At 37.9% G+C, this 19138-nt stretch overlaps 2 protein-coding genes and 1 non-coding gene across 3 annotated transcripts; 1 reads left to right on the forward strand and 2 right to left on the reverse strand.

Moving 5' to 3' along the window:
- Nucleotides 1-516: 516 nt before the first annotated feature.
- On the reverse strand, nt 517-1048 carry LOC140840824 (uncharacterized). Its single transcript, XM_073207989.1, has 3 exons — nt 853-1048; nt 708-790; nt 517-540 (listed from the first exon to the last, which is right to left on the reverse strand). The coding sequence occupies exons 1-3, from the start codon at nt 1046-1048 to the stop codon at nt 517-519; spliced, it is 303 nt and encodes a 100-aa protein (XP_073064090.1).
- Nucleotides 1049-3902: 2854 nt separating this feature from the next.
- Nucleotides 3903-5822, reverse strand: LOC140840825 (uncharacterized). The gene has a single exon (XM_073207990.1). It carries the CDS (start codon nt 5820-5822, stop codon nt 3903-3905), a length of 1920 nt encoding a protein of 639 aa, XP_073064091.1.
- On the forward strand, nt 5344-5450 carry LOC140842195 (small nucleolar RNA R71). Its single transcript, XR_012120327.1, has one exon. It is a non-coding gene; the product is annotated as a small nucleolar RNA R71 (small nucleolar RNA).
- Nucleotides 5823-19138: the final 13316 nt, after the last annotated feature.

Below are 19138 nucleotides of genomic sequence, written 5' to 3' on the forward strand. Positions count from 1 at the left end.
GACGAGCGGGAGTGTGGAAGGTGCAGAGTGGCTGTGGTGTTCAGACGAAAGTGAAGGGGAAATCTGTGCGACAGGGGAGGTGGCGCGAGTGGTAGACGTTGCGAGAGAAAAGCACTGTGCGAAGCTGAGGGATGCGCGAACTGGTGTTTGGGGCGGCGCTGTAGGTTATAAACGGGATGGGTAGCGTGTGAGACGCTGAGAGAGATGGCGCGAGGTGGGAAGCGCTGTTCTGGAAGTGCACCGGGCGATGTCCGAGAGATGGAGGCGATGGGAAAAAAAAACTTGCAAGAAATTTGGCAAGGGGAAAGGAAAATAGGGGGAGGAAAAGGGGAAACACGATTTCAATTTAATTGAGTTGCAAACCTTTTGTATTGTGTGATATCAGAAGAGGTGTTTGAGTAGGACATGATCACGCCTTAGCCGAATACCTCCTCTGTGTTTTGCACCAAAAATTTCATATTTTTTTATTTTTTTATTTTATTTTTTTTTTTTTGGTGGTGTTCTTATAAGGCGTCATCACGCCCTATAAAAGGACCTCTCCTGCACAAAAATAAACCAAACTTATAAATATGAAAAGAAACAAAAAAACAAAAAATTGGGTTGCCTCCCAAAAGCGCAAATTTTTTACGTCGTTATGCTCGACATTTTTCGTCCCTTTAAATTCCCGAATAGTGTGGTTTTTCCAACTCAAGTTCGAGTATGTTTGCCACACTTTCATCCTCGTGAAACACTTTCAATCTATGTCCATTCACCTTGAAAATTTTATCAGTATCCAAACTCTTGATTTCCACTGCACCAAAAGGAATACATGAGTAACAACAAACGGTCCAAGCCATTGGGAACGAAGCTTACCTGGCATGAGCTTTAGCTGAGAATTGTACAGCAGCACTCGTTGGCCGACAACAAAGTGTTTTCGCAGAATCGAATTGTCGTGAAACAACTTCGTTTTCTCTTTGTAAATTCGGGAATTCTCATATGCTTCCAATCTTATCTCCTCCAACTCTTGTAGTTGCAACTTTCTCAACTCGCCCGCTTCTTCCAAATTCATATTACAGTGTTTGACCGCCTAATAGGCTTTATGTTCAATTTCCACAGGCAAGTGACACGTTTTTCCAAAGACTAACCTGTAAGGAGACATCCCTATGGGAGTTTTGTATGCCGTCCAATAGGCCCAGAGTGCATCATCTAGACAAAGGCTCCAATCTTTTCTTCCCGCATTGACGGTCTTTGCTAGGATAGACTTGATCTCCCGATTGGAAACTTAGGCCTGGCCGTTCGTTTGTGGATGATAGGCAGTGGCCACTCTATGATGTACCCCATATTTTTTCAACAAAGTTCAATTGTTCGATTGCAAAAATGGGTTCCTTGATCACTAATTAGCGCCCTTGGGATACTAAACCTACTGAAAATGTTAGATTTGATGAAATCTGCAACAACCTTGGAATCGTTAGTCCTAGTGGGTTTTGCTTCCACCCACTTCGAAACATAATCAACCGCCAACAATATGTAAAGATAACCTCCCGATGAAGGGAATGGTCCCATGAAATCCATGCCCCAAATATCAAAAATATCACATACAAGAATTGGGTTTTGGGGCATTTCATTTCTATGGGACAAAGATCCCGTTCTTTGACAATGTTCACATCTTTTACAAAACAAATAGGCATCCTTAAAAAGTGTCTCCCAATATAAACCACAATCCAAAATTTTCCTAGCAGTCCGTTTCGGTCCAAAATGGCCACCACATGCATAATTATGACAGAAAGTCAAGATCGACTTATGTTCAATTTCAGGTACACACCTCCTAATAACTTGATCAGCACAAAATTTCCACAAATGAGGTTCGTCCCACACATAATACTTTGTCTCACAACGAATTTTCACTTTACGAGACTTGCTAAGATCATTAGGTAAAATTCCGGTAACCAAGTAATTAACTATGTCTGCATACCAGGGGTTCATACCTTTCACTTGAAATAGATGCTCATCAGGAAAAAATTCTGAAACAGGCAAAACATTATCTTCGTTCACCAACCTACTCAGGTGATCAGCTACCGGATTCTCTATTCCTTTCCGATCCTTGATCTCGATGTCGAATTCTTGGAGTAAGAGTATCCACCTTATCAACCTCGGTTTTGACTCCTTTTTTGTCAACAGATATTTCAATGCTGCATGATCAGAAAACACAATTACTTTAGAGCCTAGCAAATATGATCGAAATTTTTCTAAAGCAAAAACAATTGCTAAAAGCTCCTTTTCTGTAGTGGTGTACTTGCACTGCGCAGAATCCAATGTTCTTGAGGCATAGTATATGACGTGACTCTTCTTATCAACTTTCTGGCCTAGAACAGTCCCCACAGCATAATTGCTCGCATCACACATGATTTCAAAGGGCAAACTCCAGTCAGGTGGCTGGATAATAGGTGCTTTGGTCAACATGTTTTTTAGCTTGTTAAAAGCCTCCTTGCAATCTTCTCCAAACCCGAAAGGTACATCGTTTTGGAGCAACTTGGACATCGGTAGAGCAATCTTTGAGAAATCCTTAATAAACCTGCGGTAAAATCCTGCACGTCCAAGAAAACCTCGAATTCCCTTAACGTTAGTGGGGTAGGGTAAATTTGTGATTAAATCAACCTTTGCTTTATCAACCTCAATACCCCTAGAGGAAACCACATGTCCTAACACAATGCCTTCGGTCACCATAAAATGACACTTTTGATAATTCAGAACCAGATTGGTTTCCATGCACCTTTTCAAAATCTTGGACAAGTGAATCAAACAATTGTCAAATGAATCCCCATAGACAGTGAAATCATCCATAAATACCTCAATACAGTTCTCAATATACTCAGAAAAAATACTAAGCATGCACCTTTGAAACGTACCTGGAGAATTACAAAGTCCAAATGGCATACGTCTGTAGGCAAACGTTCCAATGGGACATGTAAAGGTTGTCTTCTCCTGATCCTCTTGAGCAATGACTATCTGGTAATAACCTGAAAATCTATCAAGAAAACAAAAATAAGTTTTTCCAGCTAGTCTTTCCAATGTTTGATCAATAAATGGCAAAGGAAAATGATCCTTTCTAGTAGCTAAATTAAGCTTTCGAAAGTCGATAACCATACGCCAACCATTTTGCACTCTTGTTGGTACCAACTCACCATTTTGATTTCTTACCACAGTGATACATGTTTTCTTTGGTATGACATGGATCGGACTCACCCATTTACTATCCGAAATAGGATAGATTATGCCTTCATCTAAAAGCTTGAGAATCTCTTTCATTACCACTTCTTTCATTGCCGGATTTAGCTTTCTTTGGAATTCTCTTACCGATTTGGCATCATCCTCTAAACGAATTCTATGCATGCAGATGAAAGGGTTTATGCCTTTGATGTCCGCCAATGTCCAACCAATTGCGGTCTTATGTTCTCTGAGAATTGTGGTTAATCTCTCTTCTTGCTCTTCAGTTAACCTCTTCGAGATTATCACAGGCAAAGTTTCATTGTCTCCCAAATAGATATACTTCAAATGATCTGGTAAATCTTTCAATTCCAATTTGGGTGCCTGCAAAACAAATGGTAGCAATTTCTTGTGAGGGATTAATATTTCGGTTTCTAAACTTGGAACCACAGTTTGTGAGTTCTCATCAGTTTCTGAAATTTCCCAAGCTTCAGCTATCTCTCCTTCCACCTCCAACTGTGCCTGCATGTGAAAATTGTCAATCTCATATGTCTCCTCAAAACATTCTTGCACAATTGAATCAACAATATCAATTGAACAAATAGAGTGGCTTTCATTTGGGTATTTCATAGCATCAAAAATACTAAATTTCACAATCTCCCCGTCGAATTCGACGGAAAGGGTACCCTCTTCCACATCAATCTTGGTTCTAGCAGTTTTCATGAAGGTCTCCCCAATAGAATCGGAGCTGCAATCGCAGTGGAGTCTTCTTCCATTCGCAATATGTAGAAATCTGCAGGGAATATCAATTCTTTAACCTGCACCAGAACATCCTCCACAACTCCTTCAGGATAAGCATTAGATCGGTCAGCTAATTGAATCACCACTCTAGTTTCTTTTAAGGGACCCAAATTCAGAGCACAATATATTGAATAGGGCATGACATTAATGGATGCGCCTAAATCTAGCATGGCACGCTCAATTTTCAGATTTCCAATAACACAAGGCATTGTAAACATACCTGGATCCTTGCATTTGTTTGGCAGTGACTTCTTAATAACCGCAGACACACTTTCTCCCACGCTTACTTTTTCATCACTTTTAAACCTCCTCTTTTTAGTGCACAAATCTTTTAAAAATTTAGCATACCTTGGAATTTGTTTGATGGCATCTATAAGAGGAATATTGATCTCCACTTTTCTAAAGGTTTCCAACACTTCTTTCTCATAGTCCATTTTCTTGGATTTTTCCAACCTGGAACGAAATGGAGGAACAACCGCATTAGAAATAGTAGATGAGAAAGACTTAGAATTTACCTTTGGTTGTTTCTCAGATTCTCCTTCGATCTCTTCATTTGTGATTTTTTCTTCAGTATATGTTGTTGGTGAAGTGTTCTTTTGGTCGATCTCCTTCCCACTCCTCAATACCATGGCACTTGCATTTTCTTTTGGATTAACCACCGTTTGCGACGGTAGTTTTCCAGAATTCTGAGCTTCCAACTTGCTGACTGATGTAGCAATCTGAGTGATCTGGGTTCCTAGATTCTGAATGCTGGCCCTCGTTTCCTGTTGAAATTTTTGAGTATTTTCAGCTAAGGCCTTTACAATTTCGTCTAGAGACATACCTGAGCTGGATGCTTGTTCTGGTGCGTGTTGTTTGTTCCAATTTTGCTGTGGGTATCCTTGTTGGCCTCCTTGATTTTTATAGCTGAAATTTGGATGATCCCTCCATCCTGGATTGTAGCTATTGGAATATGGGTCATATCGACGCTGGGGCTGCCCAGGAAATCCACCAATTGCATTGGCTTGTTGCGTTGTTTCTTCTTGTAGTGAAGGACACATATCTGTAGGATGTCCCACCATAGCACATACACCACAAGTTTTTACCTGTTGCACCTGTCCTGCAACCAACTTTTCCAAAAGAGATGTCAAAGAATCTAACTTTTGGTCGATAGGAGTAACACTTACCTCATTGACTTGTCGTGGAGGGTTGTCTTGCCTAGCACTGAACTGTTGTGCATTGGCAGCCATGTTGGAGATTAAAGCTCGTGCCTCTTGAGGCGTTTTGTTCACCAATGCACCTCCACTTGCAGCATCAATCATGTTCCTATCAAAAAGTGAGAGACCCTCGTAAAAATATTGGACTAAAAATTGTTCTGGAATCTGATGTTGAGGACAACTGGCACATAATTGCTTAAATCTCTCCCAATATTCATATAATGTCTCTCCTTGTAACTGTCTAATCCCACAAATGTCCTTCCTGATGTTTGATGCTCGCGAGGCTGGGAAGAACTTTTCCAAAAATTGTTGTTTCATGTTATCCCAAGTCGTGATCGTCCCAGAGGGAAAGTAATAGAGCCAATCCTTAGCTTTGTCGGCTAAAGAGAATGGAAAGGCTCGCAATGATATTTGTTCCTCAGTAATCCCATTTGGTTTCATGGCTGTGCACACAATATGAAACTCTTTAAGATGTTTGTGGGGATCTTCACCTGCAAGACCACGGAAAGTAGGCAGTAAATGAATCAAACCCGATTTTAATTCAAAAGTGGCATCAGTAATAGGAAATTGAATGCATAATGGCTGTTGAATAACGTTAGGATTGGCTAACTCCCTGAGGGTTCTTTGGACTGGTTCTGCCATTACTTCTTCGTCACTCTCGCTTCTTTTATCGGATTCTCCTTCAGTGTCAGTTGACTCCAAGGCTACGTTTAAACCAGGAGATGATGATGATGATGATGGTTGTTTGCCCCTTAGCCTTGCTTCTTTTCTCAATCTTTTAGCTGTCTTCTCGATTTCTGGATTATATTCAAGTTCACCTGTACGAGAAGAACGAGGCATAAAAGAAAATAGAATTACTAAACTCAAAAGAAACTAACCTTGCACCGCTCCCCGACAACGGCGCCAAAATTTGGTGTGCTGTCGTTGACCACCAAATCAATTCATACTCTTTTAAATAAAAACGAGTGTAATGGTGAGTAGGGTCGAATCCGCAGGGAACGGGAGATTATTTCTTTCGAGTAAAAATACAAATAAAAAGGGGGAAATTTTGGGATATTAATTTAAATAAAATGCTAAACTAAAATACTTCAAGAACGGAAAAACAATAAATTTAAATGACAATTAATCAAGTAGGATAAAGTAATGAATTTAATATGAGACCGATCTGATTCAAGGGGATTCTACTATTTAATTATATCACTGGTCATCGGCAAACAAATAATTTATTCAAGTTGTTCCAAGCAATTAACCTTAGAATCATAGGGATAGCCGCTAAAATTCTTGTGTTTTTCTAAAATAATTGACCGAACCCAGCATCCAGTCAAAACTTATTAATAATTAACTGGGCACGATAGCATTCCATATTAATTAAAAATAGCATTTTCGTTTCGTGAAAACAGTTAATTCTAAAATCTAACGACCGAGATAGCTGCAATTGAAAGATTTAGTTCCGTCGATTTATTTAGATTAAATATATTATGATAGCACAATACATCTAATCTATGCTACTCGTGTACCATTCATTCATGACAATTACGTATCACTAAATTTATGGTTAGCAGTAGAAAATCCTATATCGATTTAAATTGTCAGATTAAACGATATACAATATTCATATTATTAAATCATAAATCAACAAATACTTGGAATAAAAATGATATTAAATCTAAGAACAAATGTCTCGCAGTGATAAATTAAACAGTAAAACTAACCCTTAAATCAGAAATAAAACTTAGCCAAGCATGGCTCGATTTACAATCTCCATAAAAATAAATAAAGATAAGAAAAATACTAGAATTATTGGAGAAGAGGTTTTGAGAATTCTTTTTCTTGTTCCACTTGCTGCCCTCATGAAAAATGTGATTAGAGAGAGAAAACTTGATTGTGCCGCTTCTTTTCTTTCTTACGTGAGAGATTTTCTTGTGGAAGGAAATTGTGTGATATTATTGGAGAATATTGGGAGATTTTTATCTTGATTCTGCCGCCTCTTTCCTTCACTTGAGATCGTGGCCCTTTTTTTTATTTTTGAAGATTTTGTTTCACACAAAAATCTTATCTTGCTATTTGGACAGCCGAGAAGTAGTCGTAAGGCGTGATCACGCCTTATGTAAAAACATCTTCTGAATTTTTCTGCTCCACTTCTTCCGCTAAGATTATATCGGCAACTTTAATTGTGATGTAAAATCACTCTTTTTATCCCAGATTTATCACGAAAGTAGAAAACTTCCTCCTACAATAAAATCACACGAAAATGTGTCAATTAAGCACGTTGGAAGTGATGATTACGAGAGACGTGACAACAAAAAATGCAACTATTATGAACCTATCAAAATGCTTCCACGTTTTTAAAATAAGATACATTATTAGATGGCAGACAGTCACGTCACTTGATTTGGAATATAATATGGTTAATTAGTTAACTTATATGAGAAGATTAGTGAAATATCTGAACGCTCAGTTGTAAGACTGTGTCCTTTCAATTGAGAGTTTACTAACATTTGTCTTCTCAGTTAACCTCTTAAAACCATTATTCTCCATTAATACATGCATATGATAATTAAAGTGACAATATAAAATAAATTTAAAGGTCAGAAAGATTATCGTTTGCTGAAACATTGACGGCTCTTCAGCTTCCATGATTTTCGGCTATAAATAGAAGTAACACGGTTAGTTTCAGTCATATTGGTAAAAATATTCAAGACTAAAAGAACGGCAGATACGAGTTATAACGGCCCGAAAATTCGTGTTTGAATATTTGCGGAAAAATTAAAAAATTTCTTTGTAAAGTAAGTAAAATGCCTCATTCATAAAATAGACCGTTAAATAAAGTTTAAATGTAAAAATAGCAGCGGAAGAAATTATTTGTTTGCAAAAGAACAATTTAAGAATAATCCAACAAAGGATAAACTGTTTGAGCATAAAAATGGTAAATGATAAAATGAGGTCCTCGGGTTCCACTACTGCCGACCCAAGCTAGCTCACTGGTCCCCGTCCTCGGCCCCGGCATCATCAGTACCTACAACAATCAAGTCTAGTGAGTCTAAAGACTCAACATGCATATATCGTAAATAACAAGTAAATATAGTAAAGAATTTCATGGGAGTAAAAATATCATGTCATGAGGCACAATGTGAAAATAACATATCATGAGCGATTATAATACGTGCATAACTGAACTGAAAATCATAGTGAAAATGTTTGCTCCTTGGAGCCCTGTAATAAAATAGCATGTCATAAATTTTCTGTTGAGATTATGGTCTACGCAAGTGGCCCCTGAACTGAACTGAACTGAACTGATCGGTAACTGGCGACCGGACCGTTAACTGGCGACCGGATTTAATAATGTACGTCTGATCAGACTACTGCCACAGTATACTGGGTGAAACAACTGAACTGACCGGTAACTGGCGACCGGACCGGTAACTGGCGACCGGATTTAATAATGCTCCCATAAGCGGTAACTGGCGACCGGATTTAATCATGATAGTAAAGTGACCACAAGCAATATCGCATAAATCTCAAAATGAATATTTTGCACGTAATATAATTAACCAACATAATTAAATATGAACAATTTCGATCTTCTTCCATTAAAATCATGTACTTGCGATATTTAAAAATACCTATATGGCTTGATTGAAGAGTGAAAGAAGATATAAACATGCCTTGGTTTGTTTTGACAGAAAACAAACGAAATAACGACGCGGCGCGGCGCGGCGGAGACGGAGTGCCCTTCACTTTCCCACTTTTTCTCTCTTAATTCCTTTAAACCAAGCATGCACCATAATTATTATAATAGCGTAAAAATCGTAATCGTGATGCATGAACATTTAAAAAATATCATGATTTGTGCTCAGGGCGCTACCAGGTCCAAAATCTCACCTCGGGTGCAAAATGACCATTTTGCCCCTGGAAACCCAAAAATTATCGTTAACACCTGGACCTCTAAAATTGACCCGAAGTTTACCAAACTCCTTAAAATGCCCCAGAACTTTTTTAAAAGTATTCCTAGATGTAAACTTGAGCCCAATTTGTAACTTAACCGAATTGTTTTAAAACTTGGACTGGAGTCCCGGTTTCAATCCGAATTGACTCGAACCCCAACCAAATTTTTCCCAACCGTTTGACATACTTAAAAAACTCAATTGGCAGCCTGAAAATCCTCAAATCATACCCCTAGACTCTCGGCCATCACTAGATAATGTGGGTGGAAAATCGGCAATTTACTCAATTAGTTCCCTAATTGACTGCTATCCTCATTCACGTCTCTAACCCCCTACCGACCGTTCCAGCTATGACTCGACCTCTCCTAGACTCCCCTAGGATCCAAATGGACTCACTTAAACATAGCCTACAGTCCCATGCAAATCAAGAAGCACTCGCACTCGTCATCCACCCAACAACACTCACTCGCGGCCAAACCCGATCACCCGACTCCGAGCGGTTCCAAGGGCATGACCAGCAGGTGGTGGAACTCCCCTAGCCTCGGTTGGACCCTCTTGGACCGAGCCTTAACATGGTCCAGCCCCTGCGCGACTGAACTATCCCAAACCGTACACCAAACCACCCGACACTCTAGCCACATGCGTGATCCCTTCGGATTTCACCAAGTGTCGTGTATTCCTTAGGCTCCTACGATCGAAACACCATAAACCCAGCAACTTTGTCCCTAGAAAATCACAAATCGGCAGCCCCCTTGCACCCAAGCACAAAAGAAAACGTGAACCACCAAAATATATTGCAAGGAAACCCACCAGAAATCAGAAATCCTTTATGCACATGATGGGATCGAAACTTGATAAAAAAAAAACATTCAGCAGTATATAAAACAAATGTGAAGCAAAAGGAATGATACAATGCGTGCCTTATGGTGTTTGACGATCAAAAACGAGAAAATGGAAGCTCCCTTTGCAAGGACAAGAGGCCACCGATGGTTTTATAATGAAGAACAGCCTTGAACTCGAGAGAGGAGGCAGCTGGGGTAGGGGTGTCGGCTGTTGAATATTTGGTTTAGGTTTAAACAATACTTAGTAGCTTAATTATATAGGTAATATTAGTTTATGAGCTATAATTTGTATTTTAAAAGTTTTAAAAGGGTTTTAAGCCCAACAAGCTTAAAAGTAAGCCCATTAAACCCAAACGCACTCCTGAAAAATATTTCGTGTTGAAAAGATTTTTGAAAATATTAGCCGAACCATTAAAAAGTCCCCCGATTCGATAAAATTTGCGTACCGATAAAACTTAAAATCCTGCGGGTAAAAATATCCAAAAATTCCCATTTCAAAAAATAAACTTAAAAATGCTTTAAATTAATTTATAAAAATAAATCGTATAATAAAATAATTTCCCTGAAAATTCTCCAGTCTTCGTTCCTCGTTCTAGCGTAAAATGTACTTAGAAAACCCTAATGCATAAATTTCTAAAATGTATGGAATAAATTTTACCATGCATGAATTATGCATAAAATGCAAAAAAAATAATTAAACACGAATTAATGAAATAAACATGCATTTAATGCTTTAAAACAATTTAATAAAATACCAAAGAAATTTAATAATTTGCATGCATGTGGTTCACGTGGACTTTCCGATTTTCGGGACGTTACACGAGTAGCTCGAGTGCTTCGCCGTTTGCTCTGGAGACCAGGAAGGCTGTTATAGAAGATGAAGTCTTCTATAAGAGTCTTCACTACTGAGAAAAGTTACAGAAGCTTGAGTTCCTGTATAATACTGGAGAGGCTACCACTCCCGAACTGGTGGCAGAGTTGAAAAAAGTGCGGGAGCATTTGAACAAAGCTGTGTGGGTGGACATCTCTAAGGATGATCATATATATCAGCTAATTCTTCGAAAGGAACTGAAAATCCTTAAGCGCATAGCTGTTTCTCAGAGCTTTGTCAAGACATCTACCACACCTTTATCCACTTGGTTGAAAATGTGGATAATTGTTGTAGAGGAAAAATATGATGATGTAATCCGTGCAAACGTTTATGGTTGAATGAATTATTTATATGAGCTTAACTTTGTTCTTCTCTTTCCTGTAAATGATAAATTTCATCAGTTGTTATATATGAATTGCAAACTTAAACAGATGAACTGATGAAAGACTAACTAATATAAGTTGACTATGAAATGAATTCAGTTAAGCATTAAGTAATAAATGACAAACTGATATCAGTTGATAATGAACAACTGATAAATAAGAAGGCTGGTAAATGAGAAAAACGCTTCGGTTGACTTGAGACTCTTTGGTTTCTTCAACATTTAATGTCATATGTCTATAAATAAGACGAGACAGATAAAATGTGAGACAATAACAGTTCAATATGTCGGATTCAAGTAATTCTGATGCATGCAGCAGTACGCATATTCAAGTTGCTGAACAATTAGAGTTGAAGAAAACGATGGAGGAATATGTCTTGACGAAGGTGATGTCAACATGGTTCAAAATTAATGATTTGCAGAGGATAAGTAGTAGTGGTGCTGCTCCTTCTCGTGCTCAAGCAGCAACAACAAGAAAATACATTGATCGTTTTGAAGTCAGGCATGTTACAGACCTGGTTGATGACAATGTTCTGTTACATGCAATGCTATGGAAGGAATGACATGTGATTGAGAAGATTTCTACAACTGAATCATTTTCTAGAATCTGAATTTATGAGTTGAATAATTTTATTACAGAATGGCAAGATTCAGTTGGTTCTAAGTTATCTTCTGTAAGATGGAATCGATTTTATTCTTAATAAAGTATCATTTCCAATTTGTTGTTGTGTTCTTATTTTCTGCAAATAATTTTATTAGCAAAACAACATCAATAATAATTTTAAGATAAGTCAATTAAACCAAGAATATTGCGAAAGTAAGAAAACTTAGTCTCGGGTAATGGTTTTGTGAAGATGTCAGCTGCTTGTTGCTCAGTTGAAATATATTCCAGTCTAATGTCCTTCTTCAAAGCATGATCTCTAATGAAGTGGTGCCTGACATCTATATGCTTGGTCCTTGAGTGAAGAACTGGATTATAGGTGATGGAAATTGTGCTCGTATTGTCACAAAATATGGGAGATTCATTTGTAATTACTCCATAATCTCTTAGTTGTTGCTGGATCAAGATCAGTTGTGCACAACAACTACCAGCAGCAAGGTATTCTGCTTCAGTTGTTGAGGTAGCTATGGATGTCTGCTTTTTGCTGAACCAAGAGATCAGTCTGTCTCCTAGAAACTGACAAGATCCACTTGTACTTTTACGATCAAGCTTACATCTTGCATAATATGCATCTGAATATCCAACTAAATTGAAAGTAGAGTCTTTAGAATAGCATAACCCAACATTTTGTGTACCTTAAGATATTTCAAAATTCTTTTAGCAGCTGAGAAATGTGATTGCTTAGGATTTGCTTGAAATCTCGCACACATACAGACAGCAAATACAATATCAGGACGACTGGCAGTTAAGTATAACAATGAACCTATTAAACCTCGATATAATGTCACCTCAACTGATATTCCCCCTTGATCAGTGTCCAATTTTACTGATGAGCTCATGGGAGTATTTGCAGCTGAACATGATTCCATGCCAAATTTCTTCAGCAGCTCCTTTGTATATTAGTTTGACTGATGAATATACCAGTCTCCAGTTACTTCACTTGCAGTCCAAGAAAGAATGTCAGTTCACCCATCATGCTCATTTCAAACTTATCCTGCATTAGCTTAGCAAACTTTTCGCATAATTTGGGATTAGTTGACCCAAATATGATATCATCAACATAAATTTGAACTAATAAAATGTGATCATTCTTAGCAAATTTGAACAAGGTCTTATCAACTGATCCTACAGAAAAATCATGATCAGTTAGAAATTTTGAAAGAGTTTTGTACCAAGCTCTCGAAGCTTGTTTAAGACCATATAAGGCTTTGTTCAAATGATATACATGATCAGGAAAGTTGTGATTTACAAAACCTGGGGGCTGTTCAACATATACTTCCTCTTGTAGTTGACCGTTCAAGAATGAACCCTTTACATCCATATGATAGACCTTGAAGTTCTTGTGTGATGCATAAGCAAGAAAGATTTTGATTGCTTCCAGTCTTGCAACTGGAGCATACGTCTCATCATAGTCAATTCCTTCTTCTTGCCTATATCCTTGTGCCACTAATCTTGCTTTGTTGCGTCCAACTGAACCATCTTCGTTCAGTTTATTTTTGTATACCCATTTTGTACCTATAATAGTTTTTGAAATTGGTCTTGGAACTAAGTTCCAAACATTGTTATAAGTGAACTGATTTAGATCTTCTTGCATTGCATTTACCCAGCTATGATCAGCAAGAGCTTCATCAGTTTTCTTCGGTTCTAGTTGTGAAACAAAAGCTGAATAGATGAATAAATTTAGCATTTGATTGCGAGTTCTTACTGGATCAGATGGATTTCCTATTACCAGTTCAGGTGGATGTGATTTTCTCCATCTGTACTCAGTATTTGTTGTATCAGCAATTTCTTCAGTTGGTAACTGAACACAGTTTTTAGTCTCAGTTGGTGATTCGTCAACTGGTATTTGAATGTTATCATTATGCTCTATCAACTGATCATCAGCAACGACTTCCTGCACATCTGATTGGTCCAGTACTTCTGGTTCAGGTGTTTGAAGTATGTTTTGATTGCCATGACTTTCATTTTTGTCATCATCTTCCAAACTGATATCTGTAAATCGATCAACTAGCTCAACTTGATCAGTTGGCTTATCAGTTAGTTCAGTTTCATCGAAATCAACATGAGCAGATTCTTTAACATTTAGGGTTTTCTTGTTGAAGACACTATAAGCTATACTAACTGATGAGTATCCAAGAAATATTCCTTCTGCAGATTTAGCATCAAACACTTTTAAATAATTTTTACCATTATCAAGAATAAAACATCTGCAGCCGAATATTTTGAAATAAGTAATTATACTTTTTCTTCCATGCCAGATCTCATATGGTGTTTTCATCTGATTCTTATTAATCATTTATCTGTTCTGAGTGTAACACGCAGTGTTTACTGCCTCTGCCCAAAATCTTTGAGAAATACAAGAATCAGCAAGCATTGTTCTAGCAGCTTCTTTAAGAGTCCGATTTCTTCTCTCAGCTACACCATTTTGCTGAGTAGTTCTGGCTGCTAAGAGCTCATGCTTAATTCCATCATTTTCTAGGAAATTTGAAAGAGTTTGATTGATGAATTAAGTTCCTCGATCAGATCTGATTCGATCAATTCCAACTGATTTTTCATTTAAAAGTCTTTTGAAGAGCTTTATTAGTTGCGAAGCAGTATGGTCTTTAAATTTGAGAAAATAACCCAAGTAAATCTTTAAAAATCATCTACGACTACCAAGGTGTATTTCATTCCTCCTAAGCTCATGACTGGTATAGGACCAAAGAGATCTATGTGCAACAGTTCTAAGCATCGGGATGAAGATTTACCGCCCTTGTTTTTAAAAGAGGATCGTACTTGTTTACCATACTGACATGTTGAGAAAATTTTTTCTTTTGAAAAGTCTATTTTGGGCAAACCAGTTACAAGTTTATGTTTACTCAGATAGGCAATGGATTTGAAGTTTAAATGATTTAGTCTCTTATGCCACAACCAGTTTTTAGATGATTTGGAAGCAATAAAACAAACTGGTGCATAAGTTTGATCATTCCAACTGATTTTATATGTGTTTACACAACGTTTGCCAGTTAATATGATTTCATCAGTTGAAGTTTTGACTGAACATGAGTTTTTGTCAAATTGTACTAAGAATCCACTGTCGCATAACTGACTGATGCTAATCAAGTTATACTTTAGGTTTTCTACTAATAGAACATCTTTAAAAGTAAAGTTACCATGGATAAGCTTACCCTTACCCACAGTTCTACCTTTGGAATTGTCCCCGAAACTGATGTTTGAACCACTGTATTTGATCAGTTGAGATAACGCACTTGCATCTCCTGTCATATGTCGCGAACATCCACTGTCCAAATACCATATTGAGTTCTTGTTTGTACCTGTTACCTGCAATCACACACACAATATAACTTGGTACCCATATCTATTTGGGTCCTGAGCTGATTAGTCCCTTAGGAACCCACACTTGGATTACTCTAACAGACTTTCCAGTAGCTGTATTCCAAATGGTTTTTCTCGGCTTATGTGTGCTTGGTGTGTAGTGTACAGATGATACAATATGTGTTTTAACTTTATTCAACTGATTGTTCATTCTATATCTCTTCTGAACTGGCTTGCAGTTATAGTAATTGAAATAGCTATTCGAATAGTTTTTATGAAACCTATTTGATGACTAACTTTGTGAATCAGTGGAGAATTTTTTACTATAACCAATCCCATATCTTCTAGACTTGTTCATATTCTCAGTAGGTTGCTCAATCAGTTTTCTGGGCTCAATTTGTTCTTGTACCACTGTTACTTTGACAAAGTGAATGTATTTCCCTTTATCTATTTTTAGCTTTGGTTGAGTATCATTTGGATACATTTCTCCTTGAGTGTTGAACCTTAAACCAGTTTTATCAGAAACTGATTTTTGTGAGTTCTGCATCTCATTCAGTGCAGTAAATGACTTTTTCCAAGAATGAATTAGCTCAGTCTGTATTGAGTTTTCAAGAATCAACTTCTGGATTAATGACTGATTTTCGTCTCTCTCTGCTTTTAACTCAGCAATTTCCCTTTTTAGACTCAACTCATCAACTGATTCATCGATTTTGCTTTTATTGCCTGTGGGATCAGTTTGCTTTGCTTTGATTTTTTCATATGATGATGCAATCTTTTGATACTCATTTACCATGTCATGTAGTGTTAGAATGAGTTCTTCTCGTGTGAAATCAGTTGAGCTGAAATCAAATATCTGTTGGCTAGATGATTCTTCTTCTGCATTATTAGCCATCAAGCACTTGACTTCCTCATCATCACTAGAGCTGCATGAGCTTTCTGGTTCTGACTCCTCACTGTCAGTTTCTGCCCATTTAGATTTGTTTTCTTCAGCTAAGAGTACCTCATGTTTCTTTCTGAAGGACTTATTATCTTCCTTATGTCTTTTTTGTGCTCATATGATTTCTTTCTTCTATCAGTTGAGCCTTGACTGTCCTTCTTGGGTTTAGGACAATCAGCAATAAAGTGACCTGATTTGCCACAATTGTAGCAGGTATTTGATTCATCTTTGGAGCTGTTCCTTTGGTATGGCTTCTGGAAGTTTCCTTGATTCTTTGTCATGAACCTTCCAAGTTTTTTGATGAACAATGACATAGCATCACTGCTCAACTGATCAGCATATTTCTCGACTGAACTGATTGGTTCTGTTCTGACAGCAGCTAGAGCAGTTGTGGCAGCAGGGGTAGATGGTTCTCCTTCTCTGGTCTGCAGCTCAAATTCATAAGCCTTTAAATCAGCAAACAAATCATGAAGTTCAATCTGGTTCAGATCTTTGGACTCCCTCATTGCCATGGTCTTGACATCCCATTCCTTGGGAAGACCTCTCATTACCTTCAGTGCAATCTCTTTGTTGGTATACACTTTTCCAAGTGCATTTAACTCATTGATGATACTGCTTACTCTTTCATCATACTCGTGCATTGATTCTCCTGCTTTCATTTTGATGTTATCAAACTTTTGAACAGCAACAGAAAGTTTATTTTCTATGGTTTGATCATTTCCTTCACACAGCTGAATCAGCTTTTCCCAAATTTCTTTGGCTGACTTACACATCTTTATTTTGCTGAAGGTTAATTTGTCCAGCGTTTTGTACAGAATGTCTTTAGCCACATTATCAAGATTTGCTTTTATTTTATCTTCGGCTGTCCATTCATCTATGCGCTTTTCTATTCTTTGTGGTTCCTCTTCTGTTATGGCAACTGCTGTATTTGTTTTTAGAATCTTCATGAGTCCATCAGTTATGACATACCACATGTCATCATCTTGTGCAACTAAATGAGCCTGCATTTTGATTTTCTAATAATCAAATTCTTCTCTGGAGAACATAGGAATTTTTTTGAATGAAGTCATGCTAGCAAGTTTATAGATCAAAAGTATTCAAGAACAAGATTCAACCGCTATGATACCACTTGATAGGATCGATTAACGTATCAAGAGTGTTTAGAAAGGGGGGGTAGAATAAACACTCTCAATTAAAACTGATCTTTTCGAATTTTGAGTTCAGTTTGGTGACAAACTGATTCTCGGAATGTTGTTGGTCAATGACAATCAGTTAGACTAAAGTAGTTGCGAAAAGTAACTGACTGAAAGATAGAATACGAAACTGGAATAAAATACACAAGGATGGTTTCTGGATGTTCGGAGATTTCAAATACTCCTACGTCACCCCTTCTATCTCAAGGATAGGATTTCCACTAAAAGACTTTGATCGAATACAAGATTTGTACTGACCTACTTTAGTTTTGACTTATCACTGCCAAAAGCTGAAACTCTTAGTATTACAAAATGTTCTCAATGCGTAACTGATCTTAGCACTATCAAATTTAACGATCATTTCAAAGTACTAGTGAGCTCAAATTGTAGCCTTGACTACTACAAATAAATCAAGTAAGAGTGAGCTAAGATTTTGGCAGAATAACAGCAAGCTTTGAATGGAGTGATCTCTTCTTTTTTTATTCAGCTGTTCTTCTGCTATATTTATAAGCTTCCCTTCCAATGGTAACTTAGATATATTTGAATCTTTGTATCCGTTGATCGCCACTTCATTATTCCTTGGTAATTGTTTGCTTCATTTATTGTAATGCGGCGTCTTAACTTCTTTAGCCGAAATGCGTTGTTCTAAGCTGTATTGATTGAAGTGCGGTGTTTCACATTCAGTTGCAGTCTTCTATGTCTCTTTGTCGGTTGAATGTTCTTTCTCGAGACATGTTTAGTTGAAAGATTCTTAGCTTAAAAGCATACCGCTGAATGTATTATCTGTCGGTTGACGTGTTCCAGATTTACTTGTGAGGAGAATAACTGAATTGCGTTTCAGTTGCGTAGATTAGTTTACTAGATTCAGTTGCTGAGTTCAGTTTACTCGATCAGTTGCTGAGTTCAGTTTACTCGATCAGTTGGTTCATATTTTGTCAAACGCCGGAATTTAGTTTCCAACAGATGAGTATAGGGAAACTCAGGATGGGGAGAGGGTCACTCCTCCTCGTCCACCCCCAGATATGCAGGCTCAGATGCTTGCAGGGATGACGCAGTTCTTCATGCAGTTTGTGGAGAACCAGGGTGCAATGGATACAAGGGCGAGGCCCAGACCGGAGGCAGTTAAGAAAGGTTTAGGAGGATGGATCCTAAGGAGTTCTCGAGGACTAATGACCCGATGATAGCTGAGGATGGATTAAGTCCATCGAGGTGATTTTTGCTTTCATGGAGCTACAGGATGCAGACAGAGTTAGATGTGCCACCTTTTTGTTGACAGGGGACGCCATGCTATGGTGGGAGAGAGCGCCTGTGTTGGTTAATTTGTAGACCCTTTCTTGGGATGACTTCACGGAAGTCTTCTACTCTAAGTACTTCACTGAGGAAGTACGCTCCAGTTTGACTAGGGAGTTCATGATGCTACGACAGGGAGACAACAGCGTAGCAGACTTCATCAGGAAGTTCGATAGGGGGTGTCACTTAGTACCCCTGATGGCAAATGATGCCCGGGAGATGATGAGGAATCTTATGGATGGGTTGCGGCCGATCTTGCGCCATGATGCTCGAGTTTCTGGTCCTACAACTTATACAGTTGTCGTGTCTAGAGCTTTGGTGGCAGGGCAGAACCAAAGGGACATTGAGGTCGATAGGTTTGGCAAGAGGCCCTATCAGGCACCTTGCCTCGATGAATCTTTGTAAGTTATTAAGTAACGTAGGATTAAGTGGATATGAGTACTAGAATTAGATTATCTAAGACTACTTGGGTTGTGTAAGTTTTAATTTCAAGTTTATGAATTAGGTGATCATACGGAGATAT

Source organism: Primulina eburnea, chromosome 9 (assembly GCF_022965805.1).
Source record: "Primulina eburnea isolate SZY01 chromosome 9, ASM2296580v1, whole genome shotgun sequence".
Lineage (NCBI taxonomy): Eukaryota > Viridiplantae > Streptophyta > Magnoliopsida > Lamiales > Gesneriaceae > Primulina > Primulina eburnea.

Coding starts and splice junctions, on each gene's coding strand:
- LOC140840824 (XM_073207989.1), bottom strand. CDS start 1,048: ATGAATTTGGAAGAAGCGGGCGAGTTGAGAAAGTTGCAACTACAAGAG. Junction 791..852: donor TCAGCTAAAGCTCATGCCAG/GTAAGCTTCGTT, acceptor CTTTTGGTGCAG/TGGAAATCAAGAGTTTGGAT. Junction 541..707: donor TTCACGAGGATGAAAGTGTG/GCAAACATACTC, acceptor ATTTTTGTGCAG/GAGAGGTCCTTTTATAGGGC.
- LOC140840825 (XM_073207990.1), bottom strand. CDS start 5,822: ATGGCAGAACCAGTCCAAAGAACCCTCAGGGAGTTAGCCAATCCTAAC.